Source organism: Sander vitreus, chromosome 15 (assembly GCF_031162955.1).
Source record: "Sander vitreus isolate 19-12246 chromosome 15, sanVit1, whole genome shotgun sequence".
In the NCBI taxonomy this organism is placed as follows: Eukaryota; Metazoa; Chordata; class Actinopteri; order Perciformes; family Percidae; genus Sander; species Sander vitreus.
The window spans coordinates 29,431,661-29,449,160 of record NC_135869.1 but is presented as its reverse complement, the minus strand read 5'-3'; the positions used below and the strand labels follow the sequence as shown (position 1 = coordinate 29,449,160).

At 45.3% G+C, this 17,500-nt stretch overlaps 1 protein-coding gene across 1 annotated transcript in view; it reads left to right on the top strand.

The window, feature by feature from the left end:
- Positions 1 to 17,500, top strand: part of LOC144530754 (ceramide synthase-like) — a 25,228-nt gene that overhangs the window by 844 nt on the left and 6,884 nt on the right. Inside the window, exons 2-4 of the mRNA XM_078270462.1 lie at positions 6,833 to 6,916; positions 15,420 to 15,624; positions 17,152 to 17,247. Of these exons, the coding sequence (XP_078126588.1) occupies positions 6,833 to 6,916; positions 15,420 to 15,624; positions 17,152 to 17,247 (385 nt within the window). The remainder of the gene's footprint in view (positions 1 to 6,832; positions 6,917 to 15,419; positions 15,625 to 17,151; positions 17,248 to 17,500) is intronic.

Genomic DNA, 17,500 nt, shown 5'->3' with positions numbered 1-17,500 from the left:
ACTGTGACGGTTAACATCTCTAGTGGTCGTAGTAGTTCAGACGGGAGCAGAGCAGGAAGTAGAATACCCCGTTTACACCTACATGGTTATTTTTACAGACGGAGACATGTCCCTTCGTTCACACGCAAAAAAACTCCGGCCAGAGTAGAGATTTTGCACGTAAACTGAGTCAAACGGAGGTTTAGGCAGCCGAGGAAGTGAGGAAGAGGAGAGAGAGGAAGTGATTCCTTGCTGTTGTTGCTATTTTCTGGTTTCTGATTGGCTAACGTGGGCTTGAGCTTCTCGTTACACTGCCACCTACAGGTCTGGGGTGCTCGTGACGGCATATATACACGGGGAACGTGTAAACGAACACTTGTCTGTAAACTGACAGCTGAGCACGATGTTATTTTTGATAACGGAGAGGCTGAAATGTCTGTTTATGAAAATATCCGGCCTGCAGTGTTATGACAGGTTGGCGTGTGAAGCTTTGTGCTTCCAAACAACGTAAAGTTAGTTTGAATGAAGAACGTTCACTGCCCCCCCCTACATGTTTCTCTACAGAGCCCCCCCCCCTACATGTTTCTCTGTAGAGCCCCCCCCCTACAGGTTTCTCTATAGAGCCCCCCCCCTACATGTTTCTCTGTAGAGCCCCCTACAGGTTTCTCTATAGAGGCCCCCCCTACAGGTTTCTCTATAGAGCTCCCCTACAGGTTTCTCTATAGAGCCCCCTACAGGTTTCTCTGTAGAGCCCCCCTTACAGGTTTCTCTAGAGCCCCCCCTACATGTTTCTCTGTAGAGCTCCCCTACAGGTTTCTCTACAGAGCTCCCCTACATGTTTCTCTATAGAGCCCCCTACAGGTTTCTCTACAGAGGCCCCCCCCTACAGGTTTCTCTGTAGAGCCCCCTACAGGTTTCTCTATAGAGCCTACAGGTTTCTCTGTAGAGCCCCCTCTTACAGGTTCTCTCTATAGAGCCCCCCTACAGGTTTCTCTGTAGAGCCCCCCTTACAGGTTTCTCTATAGAGCCCCCCTACAGGTTTCTCTGTAGAGCCCCCCTCTACAGGTTTCTCTATAGAGCCCCCCTTACAGGTTTCTCTATAGAGCCCCCCCCTCTCCACCTTGTTCTTATAACTAGCCAGTTCCTGTATGTGTGCAGTGTTGTGAAGCTATTCATTACATCACGAGACCTGATATCACGCCGTACTTCCTGATATCACGCCGTACTTCCTGATATCACGCCGTACTTCCTGATATCACGCCGTACTTCCTGATATCACGCCGTACTTCCTGATATCACGCCTTACTTCCTGATATCACGCCGTACTTCCTGATATCACGCCATACTTCCTGATATCACGCCATACTTCCTGCCTGATATCACGCCGTACTTCCTGATATCACGCCGTACTTCCTGATATCACGCCGTACTTCCTGATATCACGCCGTACTTCCTGATATCACGCCATACTTCCTGATATCACGCCGTACTTCCTGATATCACGCCATACTTCCTGATATCATGCCATACTTCCTGATATCACGCCATACTTCCTGATATCACGCCGTACTTCCTGATATCACGCCATACTTCCTGATATCACGCCATACTTCCTGCCTGATATCACGCCGTACTTCCTGATATCACGCCGTACTTCCTGATATCACGCCGTACTTCCTGCCTGATATCACGCCATACTTCCTGATATCACGCCGTACTTCCTGCCTGATATCACGCCGTACTTCCTGATATCACGCCGTACTTCCTGATATCACGCCGTACTTCCTGATATCACGCCATACTTCCTGCCTGATATCACGCCGTACTTCCTGATATCACGCCATACTTCCTGATATCACGCCGTACTTCCTGCCTGATATCACGCCATACTTCCTGATATCACGCCGTACTTCCTGATATCACGCCGTACTTCCTGATATCACGCCTTACTTCCTGATATCACGCCATACTTCCTGCCTGATATCACGCCTTACTTCCTGATATCACGCCATACTTCCTGCCTGATATCACGCCTTACTTCCTGATATCATGCTATACTTCCTGCCTGATATCACGCCATACTTCCTGATATCACGCCATACTTCCTGCCTGATATCACGCCGTACTTCCTGATATCACGCTGTACTTCCTGATATCACGCCGTACACGCCGTACTTCCTGATATCACGCCATACTTCCTGATATCACGCCGTACTTCCTGCCTGATATCACGCCTTACTTCCTGATATCACGCCTTACTTCCTGATATCACGCTGTACTTCCTGATATCATGCTATACTTCCTGCCTGATATCACGCCTTACTTCCTGATATCACGCCATACTTCCTGCCTGATATCACGCCGTACTTCCTGATATCACGCCGTACTTCCTGATATCACGCCATACTTCCTGATATCACGCCATACTTCCTGATATCACGCCATACTTCCTGATATCACGCCATACTTCCTGCCTGATATCACGCCATACTTCCTGATATCACGCCATACTTCCTGCCTGATATCACGCCGTACTTCCTGATATCACGCAGTACTTCCTGATATCACGCCATACTTCCTGATATCACGCCGTACTTCCTGATATCACGCCGTACTTCCTGCCTGATATCACGCCGTACTTCCTGATATCACGCCGTACTTCCTGATATCACGCCGTACTTCCTGATATCACGCCGTACTTCCTGATATCACGCCTTACTTCCTGATATCACGCCGTACTTCCTGCCTGATATCACGCCGTACTTCCTGATATCACGCCTTACTTCCTGATACCACGCCATACTTCCTGCCTGATATCACGCCGTACTTCCTGATATCACGCCTTACTTCCTGATATCACGCCGTACTTTCCCTGATATCACGCCACTTCCTGCCTGATATCGCGCCTTACTTCCTGATATCACGCCTTACTTCCTGCCTGATATCACGCCGTACTTCCTGATATCACGCCATACTTCCTGATATCACGCCATAGCCTGATATCACGCCGATGCTTCCCCTGATATCACGCCCTGCTTCCTGATATCACGCCATACTTCTGATATCACGCCATACTTCCTGATATCACGCCGTACTTCCTGATATCACGCCATACTTCCTGATATCACGCCGCATTACGCCATTTCTGATATCACGCCGTACTTCCTGATATCACGCCGCTTCCTGATATCACGCCGTACTTCCTGATATCACGCCCGTACTTCCTGATATCACGCCGTACTTCCTGATATCACGCCATACTTCCTGATATCACGCCATACTCTCCCTGATATCACGCCACTTCCTGATATCACGCCATACTTCCTGCCTGATATCACGCCGTACTTCTGATATCACGCCATACTTCCTGATATCACGCCATACTTCCTGCCTGATATCACGCCATACTTCCTGATATCACGCTCGTACTTCCTGATATCACGCCGTACTTCCTGATATCACGCCATACTTCCTGCCCGATATCACGCCTACTTCCTGATATCACGCCATACTTCCTGATATCACGCCATACTTCCTGATATCACGCCATACTTCCTGATATCACGCCGTACTTCCTCCCTGATATCACGCCATGCTTCCTGATATCACGCCTTACTTCCTGATATCACGCCATACTTCCTGCCTGATATCACGCCCGTACTTCCTGATATCACGCCATACTTCCTGATATCACGCCGTACTTCCTGATATCACGCCTGCTTCGATATCACGCCTTCCTGATATCACGCCTTACTCGATATCACGCCTGCTTCCCTGATATCACGCCTACTTCCTGATATCACGCCTTACTTCCTGATATCACGCCATACTTCCTGCCTGATATCACGCCCGTACTTCCTGATATCACGCCCTACTTCCTGCCTGATATCACGCACTTCCTGATATCGCCCTACTCCTGATATCACGCCATACTTCCTGATATCACGCCATACTTCTGATATCACGCCTACTCCTGATATCGCCATCTTCCTGATATCACGCCGCACTTCCTGATATCACGCCATACTTCCTGATATCACGCCCTACTTCCTGATATCACGCCATACTTCCTGATATCACGCCCGTACTTCCCTGATATCACGCCATACTTCCTGATATCACGCCATACTTCCTGATATCACGCCATACTTCCTGATATCACGCCATACTTCCTGCCTGATATCACGCCGTACTTCCTGATATCACGCCGTACTTCCTGATATCACGCCATACTTCCTGATATCACGCCGTACTTCCTGATATCACGCCATACTTCCTGCCTGATATCACGCCATACTTCCTGATATCACGCCATACTTTCCTGATATCACGCCGTACTTCCTGATATCACGCCGTACTTCCCTGATATCACGCCGTACTTCCCTGATATCACGCCATACTTCCTGATATCACGCACTTCCTGATATCACGCCGTACTTCCTGCCTGATATCACGCCAGTACTTCCTGATATCACGCCCGACTTCCTGATATCACGCCGCATTTCCTGATATCACGCCATACTTCCTGATATCACGCCGTACTTCCTGATATCACGCCGCACTTCCTGATATCACGCCGTACTTCCTGATATCACGCCCATACTTCCTGATATCACGCCGTACTTCCTGCCTGATATCACGCCTTACTTCCTGATATCACGCCTTACTTCCTGATACCACGCCATACTTCCTGCCTGATATCACGCCGTACTTCCTGATATCACGCCTTACTTCCTGCCTGATATCACACCTTACTTCCTGATATCACGCCATACTTCCTGATATCACGCCATACTTCCTGCCTGATATCACGCCTTACTTCCTGATATCACGCCATACTTCCTGATATCACGCCATACTTCCTGCCTGATATCACGCCATACTTCCTGATATCATGCCATACTTCCTGATATCACGCCATACTTCCTGATATCACGCCGTACTTCCTGATATCACGCCGTACTTCCTGATATCACGCCGTACTTCCTGATATCACGCCTTACTTCCTGATATCACGCCTTACTTCCTGATATCATGCCATACTTCCTGCCTGATATCACGCCGTACTTCCTGATATCACGCCATACTTCCTGATATCACGCCGTACTTCCTGATATCACGCCATACTTCCTGATATCACGCCGTACTTCCTGATATCACGCCGTACTTCCTGATATCACGCCTTACTTCCTGATATCACGCCGCACTCCCTGATATCACGCTCTACTTTCCTGCCTGATATCACGCCGTACTTCCTGATATCACGCCATACTTCCTGCCTGATATCACGGCGCATTCCTGCCTGATATCACGCTGTACTTCCTGCCTGATATCACGCCGCACTTCCTCGATATCACGCCCATACTTCCCTGCCTGATATCACGCCGTACTTCCTGATATCACGCCTTTACTTCCTGATATCACGCCATACTTCCTGCCCGATATCACGTACTCCCTGACATTACGCCATACTTCCTGATATCACGCCATACTTCCTGATATCACGCCATACTTCCCGCCTGATATCACGCCTACTTCCTGATATCACGCCCTTACTTCCTGATATCACGCCGTACTTCCTGATATCACGCCGTACTTCCTGATATCACGCCATACTTCCTGATATCACGCCGTACTTCCTGATATCACGCCATACTTCCTGATATCACGCCATACTTCCTGATATCACGCCATACTTCCTGATATCACGCCATACTTCCTGATATCACGCCATACTTCCTGATATCACGCCATACTTCCTGCCTGATATCACGCCATACTTCCTGATATCACGCCGTACTTCCTGATATCACGCCATACTTCCTGCCTGATATCACGCCGCACTTTCCTGATATCACGCCCGTACTTCCTGATATCACGCCGTACTTCCTGATATCACGCCGTACTTCCTGATATCACGCCATACTTCCTGATATCACGATATCACGCCATACTTCCTGATATCACGCCATACTTCCTGATATCACGCCATACTTCCTGCCTGATATCACGCCATACTTCCTGATATCACGCCGTACTTCCTGATATCACGCCATACTTCCTGATATCATGCCATACTTCCTTTCAACCAGAAACCAGAAAAAGTCCTATAACCATTTCTATGACTCCGAAGCTGTTCAGTTAAAGTGCCCATATTATGAAAAAACACTTTTTCTGGGATTTGGGGAGTTATTTTGTGTCTCTGGTGCTTCCACACGCATACAAACTTTGAAAAAAATCCATCCATGCTGTTCTGAGTGAGATCCGGTTTCTGAATGTGTCCTGTCTTCAGTCTCTGGGTCAGCTGGTCAAAATCGGCACGGCTTGTGACGTCACAAGCCGAAATGCTAACGCTAATGCTAGCATGCTACCTCGTTCTCAATAGCAAAGCACTGCTACAACACACACCAGTTCACCATCATCTCCAAAAGAACTACTTCCATGTGCGCCCTCATTTAGAAGAAGTCTCCCAGCTAATCCTGCCTTGTAACTGACTGACGGTGGAGAAACAGCCTTTCTTTTACTGTCTATGGAGCTAGCTAGCTGACATGATCTACATCTGAGCTACTGAGCATGTGCCAGAGCAATCAAAGATAGTACAGAAGAAGAAAAGAGGTCTCACTCTGTAGCTAAAACAGAGACCAGCTGAAAAGAGGATCTGCAGCAGTGAGAGAGAGCTGTGCAGTACAACAACAATATGGTGTTTTTTGATAATTAAACCATGTAAACCTGTTCTGGTACAACCTTAAAATACAGTTATGAACCTGAAAATGAGCAGAATATGGGCGCTATAAGGTACATTAAGCTAAAATCTGCATAGTTCCCCTTTAACAGATTATTTCCGTCCTCTCAGTCTGGTGTCGTCCGTCCAGGCCGTCATGGCCTCATCGGCCGGATGGATCATCGCCTCGTCCTGCAGGGACGTCGTGGAGGACAGGTGAGCACTTCCTGCTCCTTTTCTTTCACCTCCTTTAGTTGTTTCTTCCTCTGACAGGGTTCATCCTGCCAGACTGATGTCATGAAGTGTATGTATGACACACCAATCCGTACGCCATTATTGGCGTGTTATCAAGACGCATACTCGCTTTTTAGCGCGTTTATCAATGCTGTTTGGCCTCCATTGACTTGCATTACCTTGGGATTGTATACGGTGCTCAAAATGCATCCAGATAACACGCCACATGGCTACAGAAAGTGGCGTGTATGTTTACGCAAAGTCATGATGAAGAGGTTTTATCCAAGGAAAATCACCAGCACCAAAATGATGATAATTGAGAATAAAAATAGCAATTCAAATGTGTTTAAGAGTAATTTACCAAACAACCGTTGAACAAGCAGAACATGAACTTGCTAATCTCAGTTGTCTCTCCAGTCAGGCTGTAGCAGACTCTCCGGTAACACTTTATAATAACCATCATTAATAGATGGTAAATTGACAGTTAATTAATCTTTAGTTAATTGTCATTTTACTGTTAACAAACAATTACATTATAATTAATAATGTTTACTAATTATTAGTAGTGCTGTAAATTAACAGTTTATTGTAACACACATTATATCCCTCATTTACTATATTAGGTATCGGTTAATGATTAATAAATGTTTGTAAACCTTTAAGAAACCATTTTTAAATCATTACATCGATAGATGACCAGATATTCCTGACACGTTGTTGAGGGTTACTAGTTGGTTGGTAAACCGTCTATAAACAGTTTCTGGATGGTTATTATAAAGTTGCAACAGATTAAATAATTATATATATATATATATATATATATATATATATATATATATATATATATATATATATATAAACTTAGCACAAAAGTAAGGAAATTTGTGTTTGGTAAATTATTTGAACAATGCTTTTTGGCAATAAGTCTTATACCGTTGGAAAGCCTGTTTAGTTCCCTTCAGATGCTGCCCCATCTGTAAGGAACAGGCATTTGTGGGACGAGCAGCAGAGCTGAGGATGGGGGTTGCGCCCGTGAACAATTTGCCAAATCGTCTCTGTCAATGCCAAACAGCTTTTCTTTGCTGTTGCTATTGAATCTTGTTTTGAGCTTCTGGTACCCCAGGTGCTGACAATCAGGTGCCTGATTCTGCAACCAGTGGCAATCCCATATCTCCACAGTCTGGGACCGAACTCTATCCTCCAAGATGACAACGCTCGCCCCCACAGGGCGGGGTTTATCAGAGACTACCTCCAGAATGGGGGAGTGGAGAGGATGGAATGGCCTGCCAGCAGTCCTGACCTCAACCCCATTCAACACTTGTGGGATCAGCTTGGGCGTGCTGTTGGTGCCAGAGTGACCAACACGACCACGTTGGCTGACTTGCGACAAATGCTGGTTGAAGAATGGGATGCCATCCCACAGCAGTGTGACCAGGCTGGTGACCAGCATGAGGAGGAGGTGCCAGGCTGTTGTGGCTGGGTATGGTTCTTCCTCACCTCCTCCTCCTCTTCTTCACCTCCTGGTGACCAGCATGAGGAGGAGGTGCCAGGCGGTTGTGGCTGTGTATGGTTCTTCCACACGCTACTGAGGCTCCTGTTTGTGAAATGAATCAATTGCCAATATGTCTTGTTTCTTCAAACTTCAATCATCCAATCCACCAAACACCAAACGAGTCAATGGCAGAATAAGCTGTTTGGCATTGGTAGAGAAGATTTGGCAAATTGTTCACGGGCGCAACCCACATCCTCAGCTCTGCTGCTCATCCCACAAATGCCTGTTCCTTACAGATGGGGCAGCATCTGAAGGGAACTAAACAGGCTTTCCAACGGTATAAGACTTATTGCCAAAAAGCATTGTTACCACAGAGAAACAATCTACCAAACAGACATGTCCTTACTTTTTGTGCTAAGTATATATATATAAATACTATATATATATATATAATATAATTATTTTATATGTTGCAACTTTATAATAACCATCCAGCCACTGTTTACAGACAGTTTACAAACCAACCAGTAACCACTGACAAAGTATTAACTATCTATCTAAATAGTGTTTATAGATGGTTTACAAAGTATTTATTAACTATTTAACAAAGTATTATAGTCATCTGTTGCAACTTTATAATAACCATCCAGAAACTGTTTATAGACGGTTTACCAACCAACTAGTAACCCTCAACAACGTGTCAGGAATATCTGGTCATCTATCGATGTAATGATTTAAAAATGGTTTCTTAAAGGTTTACAAACATTTATTAATCATTAACCGATACCTAATATAGTAAATGAGGGATATAATGTGTGTTACAATAAACTGTTAATTTACAGCACTACTAATAATTAGTAAACATTATTAATTATAATGTAATTGTTTGTTAACAGTAAAATGACAATTAACTAAAGATTAATTAACTGTCAATTTACCATCTATTAATGATGGTTATTATAAAGTGTTACCGACTCTCCTGAGGATTTATTCAAATATTCAGATTCTTTTTTAACCAGTTTTGTTAATTTGGGTTTCATATACTCGAGCGTAATATCCATGTTTGTTTTTCAAATTATCAGAAATAACAGGTAAATGCATAAATGATTTCTGTCAAATAGGGTAACACAGACTCATTGCGTTTACTGTACGAGGACCGCTCAAGCAACGTGACATCATGACTTCACGTTAACATACACGCCACTTTCCTAAAGCCACATGGCGTGTTATCTGGACGCATTTTGAGCTATCCTCCTGTATGTCTACGCTGTATACAGCTGACGGCAGTCTGCAACGTCACAGCGTGAACATACACGCCACTTTCTAAAGCCACGTGGCGTGTTATCGCGAGACTACGGTTGGGTTTAGGAAACGTCACACGTGGGACCTGATCCCCGGTCTCCTGGTGAAAGTCCTGTGTTTGACCCGTCCTCCCCCCCGACCAGCCTCCCTACAGATTTTCTCCCTTTCATACTACTCACTACGGCGTCATTTCACACGCAGTCTCAGGGTAATGTAAGTCAATGGAGGCCAAACGGCGTTGATAAATATACAAGTTGGCATGTCATACATACACCACTTCATGAGATCAGTCTGGCTCATGCTAACTGTTGTCTGTAGCCCCCCCCCCCCCAAAGAAACAATGTCTGAGCCATAAACACCCATCAGTGAGCCCTGCTGTTGCTCTGACTGACATGTTCCTTCATCAACACACATATTACTTCAGTGGTTCAATAATTCAGGTACCCCTTTTGAAATATATCTTCAGCCAGCTACCCCCTGAACCAAAAACCCGATATAAAGAGGTACAAAGCAACAAGCTTATAACTGATGTTCCTTCATCACCACAAACACACACACTCTTCTTCATCCTGACTCCCTCACAAACACACCTGCTGCCACAAATACTCCCTAAAGCACCTAGTTCATCCGCCACACCCTCCTCCACAGAGCTGCAGAGGAGGGTCTGTCTAGTCCACACAGCATTCCTGGACGGAAAGCATGCTTTAGTTTATTGGCATCTCTTTAAACCAATCACATTCATCGTGGGCGGGGCTAAGCTCTGGACGGAGCCACGGTGCCTCTGCTAAATAGTCTCAGGAAGGAGCTGGTTTTGGTGGAACACGTGGACGTTAAAATTAGTTTTAGTCGTGCAACAGAAAACTCAGATCTGGATTTACCCTGCAGAGATCTGAGGAGCAGTTAACCATAGTCCTCACAAATCAGCCGGAGGTTAGAACGCCAACACAGAGACAGAGGAAGGGGACGGACATCAGGCTGAATTTTCGAGGGAGGGAAGCAGCAGATTATACATCACAGCTGTCAGATGAAAACCGTCTATAAAACTTCTTTAGAAACTAAGACATTTGTCTCTATACTCATTCCTACTCCCTATTGCACGTTCTGTCAACCTGAACAAACTGGAACTTTCCTGCACATGGTCTGGGAATGTGAACAGGTCTGGGAATGTGAACAGGTCTGGGAATGTGAACAACATGCCTCAAAACACACCGAAGAGACGCCGACTTGAGCGTACGTTCTGCACGTGCGCGAAACGTAATACGTCTCCATAACAGCAGGCGGCGCTTCTCTGTATTCTCTTAATACATCCATGATTGTTTCCCAGAAAATGAAAACCAGCAGCTGATTGGACGAGCGCGTCACGTGGGTCTGGTTTCTCCAGAAACTCAACGCCAGACTGTCATGGCGTCTCGTTCAGAACACGATCTCATATTGTCCTAAAATAGTTCACCGTAACGTGTTTCTGGAAACATCTGAAGAGAGAAACAGGCCGTGCAGCTGCTGAATCTGTCTTCATTTCAGATCAACAAAGGTCAGTTTATCAGATTAATGTCAGATGTTGAGAGACTCTAGTCACGCTCATCCTGCTCCCCGTTTCCTGGTTAGCTCTCCACCAATCAGATGGGTCATTGAGTCTGACTGCCCGCCCTCCGACTGAGCATGTCGGGTCTCTGTGTGTCAGCGCCCTAAAACAGTGGTTGGCGTATTTTCTGGACATAGGGCCTCACTCACCTACCGTTCTTACGTAGAAACTTAAACCCCACTTACGCACTTTTTAGGAAGATTCTGACATTCACGAATGTTTTCTGATCTTGGATTTGTTCTCAGCTAAGATCAAAATCTACGAACACTCAACAGCACTCTTACGCACATTTGAGTGATGACAGTTTGCTCCAAATAATTTTTTACTGCATTTTATTTAATTCTACAGTCGTTAGTATTGTACTGTAATGTATTTCTGATCATTTGTTGAAAAAACAAAATCATAGTATGCAAAGAAGCACTAACACTGCAATTACATCATCAACTAAACTGATTAAATCTGCGTTACTTGGTGATTGATCACTATTTATATAGCCATTTTTATAGCCAAAATGGTTTTTACTTCGTTACATTTGCAGGATTATCTATACTTTCTACTCCACTACATTTCTACAACGTTGCGTTACATTTTCTGATCAGTTTTTCCCCCAAAACGTCTTCCTGACCTTCAAATAAAATACATCCCTGAATAAAACCAACCGTATTCCCATTCTAACAACATATTTCCGTTTTATGCTGGTTAGGATAACTTCTTTTAAAAGCCAGCAGGCCTTGTTTGTGGTAGTGGACATCTTCTACTTTTACTAAAGTAAATATGTCTCTGGTTATTTGTACTTTTACTTAAGTACTGAGATTCAGTACTTCCTCCACCACTGCAATGTACAAGTCATCTGCGAAGGTGGTCTCCCGCTTCTCAGGAGGTGCACAGGAAGTGTCATGTCCTTATATGGGAATTTGCGGGGCGTTTTCTTATGCTAATTAGGAACAACTGGCACGCGCTTTCAATTACGAAGACATGGGATTCATCAGTCCTAAACACAGGTGCGAACAATTCTGCTGTTAAAGAACAACAACGACGTAGACTTTTCTTAGGGACTTTCTTAAGACCATATGTTAAAGGTGCTCTAAGCGATGTCACGCGTTTTTTAGGCTACATTTTTTGTCACATACAGCAAACATCTCCTCACTATCTGCTAGCTGCCTGTCCCCTGAACACACTGTAAAAAACATCTCCTCACTATCTGCTAGCTGCCTGTCCCCTGAACACTATAAAAACATCTCCTCACTATCTGCTAGCTGCCTGTCCCCTGAACACACTGTAAAAAACATCTCACTATCTGCTAGCTGCCTGTCCCCTGAACACTATGTAAAAACATCTCCTCACTATCTGCTAGCTGCCTGTCCCCTGAACACACTGTAAAAAACATCTCCTCACTATCTGCTAGCTGCCTGTCCCCTGAACACACTGTAAAAAAACATCTCACTATCTGCTAGCTGCCTGTCCCCTGAACACACTGTAAAAAAACATCTCACTATCTACTAGCTGCCTGTCCCCTGAACACACTGTAAAAAACATCTCCTCACTATCTGCTAGCTGCCTGTCCCCTGAACACACTGTAAAAAACATCTCACTATCTACTAGCTGCCTGTCCCCTGAACACACTGTAAAAAACATCTCCTCACTATCTGCTAGCTGCCTGTCCCCTGAACACACTGTAAAAACATCTCCTCACTATCTGCTAGCTGCCTGTCCCCTGAACACACTGTAAAAAACATCTCACTATCTGCTAGCTGCCTGTCCCCTGAACACACTGTAAAAAACATCTCACTATCTGCTAGCTGCCTGTCCCCTGAACACACTGTAAAAAAAACACGGTTTCTGTAGACAGCCTAGGGTCCACACACACCAACAGAAACAAAGTGGTCCAACCTGGACCATGCAAACGTACACAAACCGTGTTCCAGTGTTCAGCCAATAATGGACAAGAAGGATTTGGGGGGTTGGGGCGGGGGGTTAGTGTGCTGAAGCACAGAAGGGAGGGGACGGGATGAGGAGGAGGGTAGCGAGGGGAGCGAGCTAGTCTTCGTTTTGTTTGAAAATACTTTGAACGTCAACAAGAAGTAACATCACCCAACATCGCTTAGAGCACCTTTAAGAGAGAACTTAAAAAAAAGAAACTAAGAAATGTGTCCTTAAGGTCGTTATAAGATGGTGAACGTTAAGCGTTAGTTTCCCGAGGCCTTTGAGGAGTTGCAGTGGGGTTTAGAGGAGTGTTTACGCCCCCGAATGTTTAAAACGGTGGTAAAGTTTTCAGTCGTTTCTTTAGCCGTGGCTCTGGAGCTGCTGTGGGATTCACCACTTTGGTCAAGACTGAAATATCTCGATGACTATTGGACGGATTTAGATGATATTTTGTTGAGACATTCATGGTCCCCAGAGGATGAATCCTTCTGACTCATCTAATGCCACCGTGAAATGTGGTTCATCATTCATGTTCCCCTCAGGCTGAACTGTAAGAACGTTCCTCTGACTTTACATCATGTTAACATTTTAATGTGTCCAATCCTTTGGTTCATGACCAGAAACCTGCAGAACTAAAGACACTAATCATTCATTAGCTGTTGTTAGCATTTGGCTTAAAGCATTAAAGGCTTTAACTCAGACATGCTGTTGTTGTTGTTCAGCTCTGTGAATGTGTTATGTTGTTGAACTCCTTTATGAATAGTACAGCTGAACGTTCAGTGTTGATTGTTAAAACAAACTGGAGCTACTGGTGTGTTCAGTCCGTCTGTAATCTGATTACTATCTGAGCCGAGCTATTTCAGTCTCTAAGACGCTAAGACTAATCCTGCACGCTGAGGATGCTGGGAAACAAATGATGACAGGGTGTGTGTGTGTGTGTGTGTGTGTGTGTGTGTGTGTGTGTGTGTGTGTGTGTGTGTGTGTGTGTGTGTTGTCAGTAAATCCCAGCCTTCATTTCCCAGTCAAAGTGGAGAGGAGGTTCCTCATTTGTTAAAATTCAAATGTCACCACCGAGTGAACTCTGGGAGCGGCTGCCACATTAAAACTCCACTTTAACATCTCACTTTGTTAATCTCAAACACATCAACATCATCATCGAATCCCAACCTCTGTGTTGGGGTTCTAACCTCTGGTGGATTTGTGAGGACTATGGTTAACTGCTCCTCAGATCTCTGCAGGGTAAATCCAGACAGCTAGCTAGACTATCTGTCCAATCTGAGGTTTCTGTTGCACGACTAAAACTACTTTTGAACGTCCACATGTTCCACCAAAACCAGCTCCTTCCTGAGACTATTTAGCAGAGGCACCGTGGCTCCGTCCGGAGCTTGCGAAAATTCAGCAAAAGTGCAAAACAGGTGAATAAATAAATATAAAATAGCCTCTAGAAGTCACTAGATTTTCCTCCAGACCACACACAGATACAAGTTCTCTTAAAGGAGCTGTAGGTAGGACTGAAGATCCAGGACTTAGCCAAAAAATCATCAACAACTTCTCAGCCCCTCCCCCCTTTCTGCTAAAGCCCCAAACGGTCTCCTTAGCCCCTCCACCCACAAGGGAGAATGAATGCGTGTGCATGAGCAGTGATTGACACGCAGTTAGACCCCCCCCCCCCCCCAGCCCTGGTTGGTGCATCTGAATACTTAGACACCCCCCCTGCCCTGATTGGTGCATCTGAACAGTTAGACACCCACCCCCTGCCCTGATTGGTGCATCTGAACAGTTAGACACCCCCCCGGCCCTGATTGGTGCACCTGAACAGTTAGACACCCCCGGCCCTGATTGGTGCATCTGAACAGTTAGACACCCACCCCCTGCCCTGATTGGTGCATCTGAACAGTTAGACACCCCCCCGGCCCTGATTGGTGCATCTGAACAGTTAGACACCCCCCCGGCCCTGATTGGTGCATCTGAACAGTTAGACACCCCCCCTCCCTGATTGGTGCATCTGAACAGTTAGACACCCCCCCGCCCTGATTGGTGCATCTGAACAGTTAGACACCCCCCCTGCCCTGATTGGTGCATCTGAAGAATGAAGTCTTACCTACTGCACCTTTAAATGTTTATTCAAAATAGCGTCTTGCTGTTTCTGACCTGCACTCTGACTCTCTTCCTGTTTCCCTGCTCAGTCATTGGCTGACCGACACCTACATCCTGTTCGCCACGCCGTACTTTGCCTACGACATCTACGCCATGTTCCTGTGTTACCGGCACAGGCTGCAGGTCAAAGGTCACGAGGAGGGGGGGGCTGCTGTGGTTGGCTACCTGCGCAGAGAGAAGCTCATGGTCCTGCATCACGTCTTCATGGTGGCCTTCTGCTTCCCCGCCTCGCTGGTGACTATCCTGCTCTCTGATTGGTTCAAGTGTAGTCTGCATCGATGGGTCCTGCTCTCTGATTGGTTCAAGTGTAGTCTATATTAGTGTTGACGAACTGACCGAAGAGCTGGTTAATTAACCCGACTCGTATCATTGAACCGGGAGAATCGAGTGCCAAACGTCAATGAACCGACTCACTCCTGTTGTTTTACTTCATTCGTGCCGTTGTGTGTAACTGGTCTTCTTCTGCTACTGTGTGTGTAATAATCTAGCTCATTACCGCCTCCACTGGAGTGGTGGTGGTAGAATCAATCAGGAAATGAGCTACCTAGACCTAGACCCATAGACCGAGCACCAGGCTACTGAACGAGACCGAATGTAATGTAATGTAATCCAGCGGTGTCTCGGTTCTCGGCAAGTTTGAGTTATTAACCAAGCCTTGTTTCTGGTGCATCTTAGATTATTGTGTTCATGGCCATTCACACATTATCGATGGGGAAGTACATCACATACAAATACACGTCATGTTATCTTGGTAGTTATGTTAAGTTAAATGTTAGAGAAGTGAATGTTGCTACATGGTAGGTAGGCTGTCACGAGGAGACACACAGGCTACTGAACGTAACCATGGCCAGTGTGTGAGTCTAGTGTCGGTCAGTATGAGTGTAACTGGGGTCAGTGTGTGAGTCTAGTGTCGGTCAGTATGAGTGTGTAAATAGTATGTCGAGACCGAACCACAACCGAGTCGGTTGTCCCATCACTAGTCTACATTGATGATGGGTCCTGCTCTCTGATTGGTTGAAGTGTAGTCTACATCGATGATGGGTCCTGCTCTCTGATTGGTTGAAGTGTAGTCTACATTGATGACGGGTCCTGTTCTCTGATTGGTTGAAGTGTAGTCTGTATCAATGGGTCCTGCACTCTGATTGGTTGTCCCTCACTTTCCACTTTTCTTTGAGTTAACTTTAGAACTTGTAATATCTGCCTTTTCACCATGGATGTATGAGTAAAATGTAGTTTAAACTAACTTTTTAGGGGACAGTTGTTAACGGTAACATTAACCTGGTGCATTATAATAATATCTGGAGATACCATCACTAACTGTTATAATATACTAATATGCTATAAAGTCTTCCTAAGAGCTGCAATCAAACGTAAAGAAAAACCTCCAACTGATGCTGTCTGTCTGTGTGTGTGTGTCTGTCTGTGTGTGTGTGTGTGTGTGTCTGTCTGTCTGTGTGTGTGTGTGTGTGTGTGTGTGTGTGTGTGTGTGTGTCTCTGTTTGTATGTGTGTGTGTGTGTCTGTCTGTGTGTGTCTGTCTGTCTGTGTGTGTGTGTGTGTGTGTGTGTGTGTGTGTGTGTGTGTGTGTGTGTGTGTGTGTGTGTGTGTGTGTGTGTGTGTGTGTGTGTGTGTGTGTGTGTGTGTGTGTGTGTGTGTGTGTCTGTGTGTCTGTGTGTGTGTGTGTGTGTGTGTGTGTGTGTGTGTGTGTGTGTGTGTGTGTCTGTGTGTGTGTGTGTGTGTGTGTGTGTGTGTGTGTGTATCAGCTGTGGCGTCAGGGGAAAGGTGATTTCTTCCAGGGAGTTCTGTTTCTGGCGGAGCTCAGCACACCGTGCGTCTGTCTGGCCAAAGTCCTGATCCAGGTAAACCAAATGGTTAACAGAAATAAATAGATATATTTTTATCTCCAGATAACATGATAATAAGTAAATTATCTCAAGTAAAAAGACCTTTTGTCTTTTGAGAAAAGGACCAGTTCAGAGTTTATTTTCTCGTGATTTTGTTTCTCGTAAATGTACCACTTTAACCTCACAGTATTAAAGATTATTTCTCATTAAATTGGGATTTTTTTCTCAAACATTTGTGAGTTTTTTCTCATAAATTTACCACTTTAAT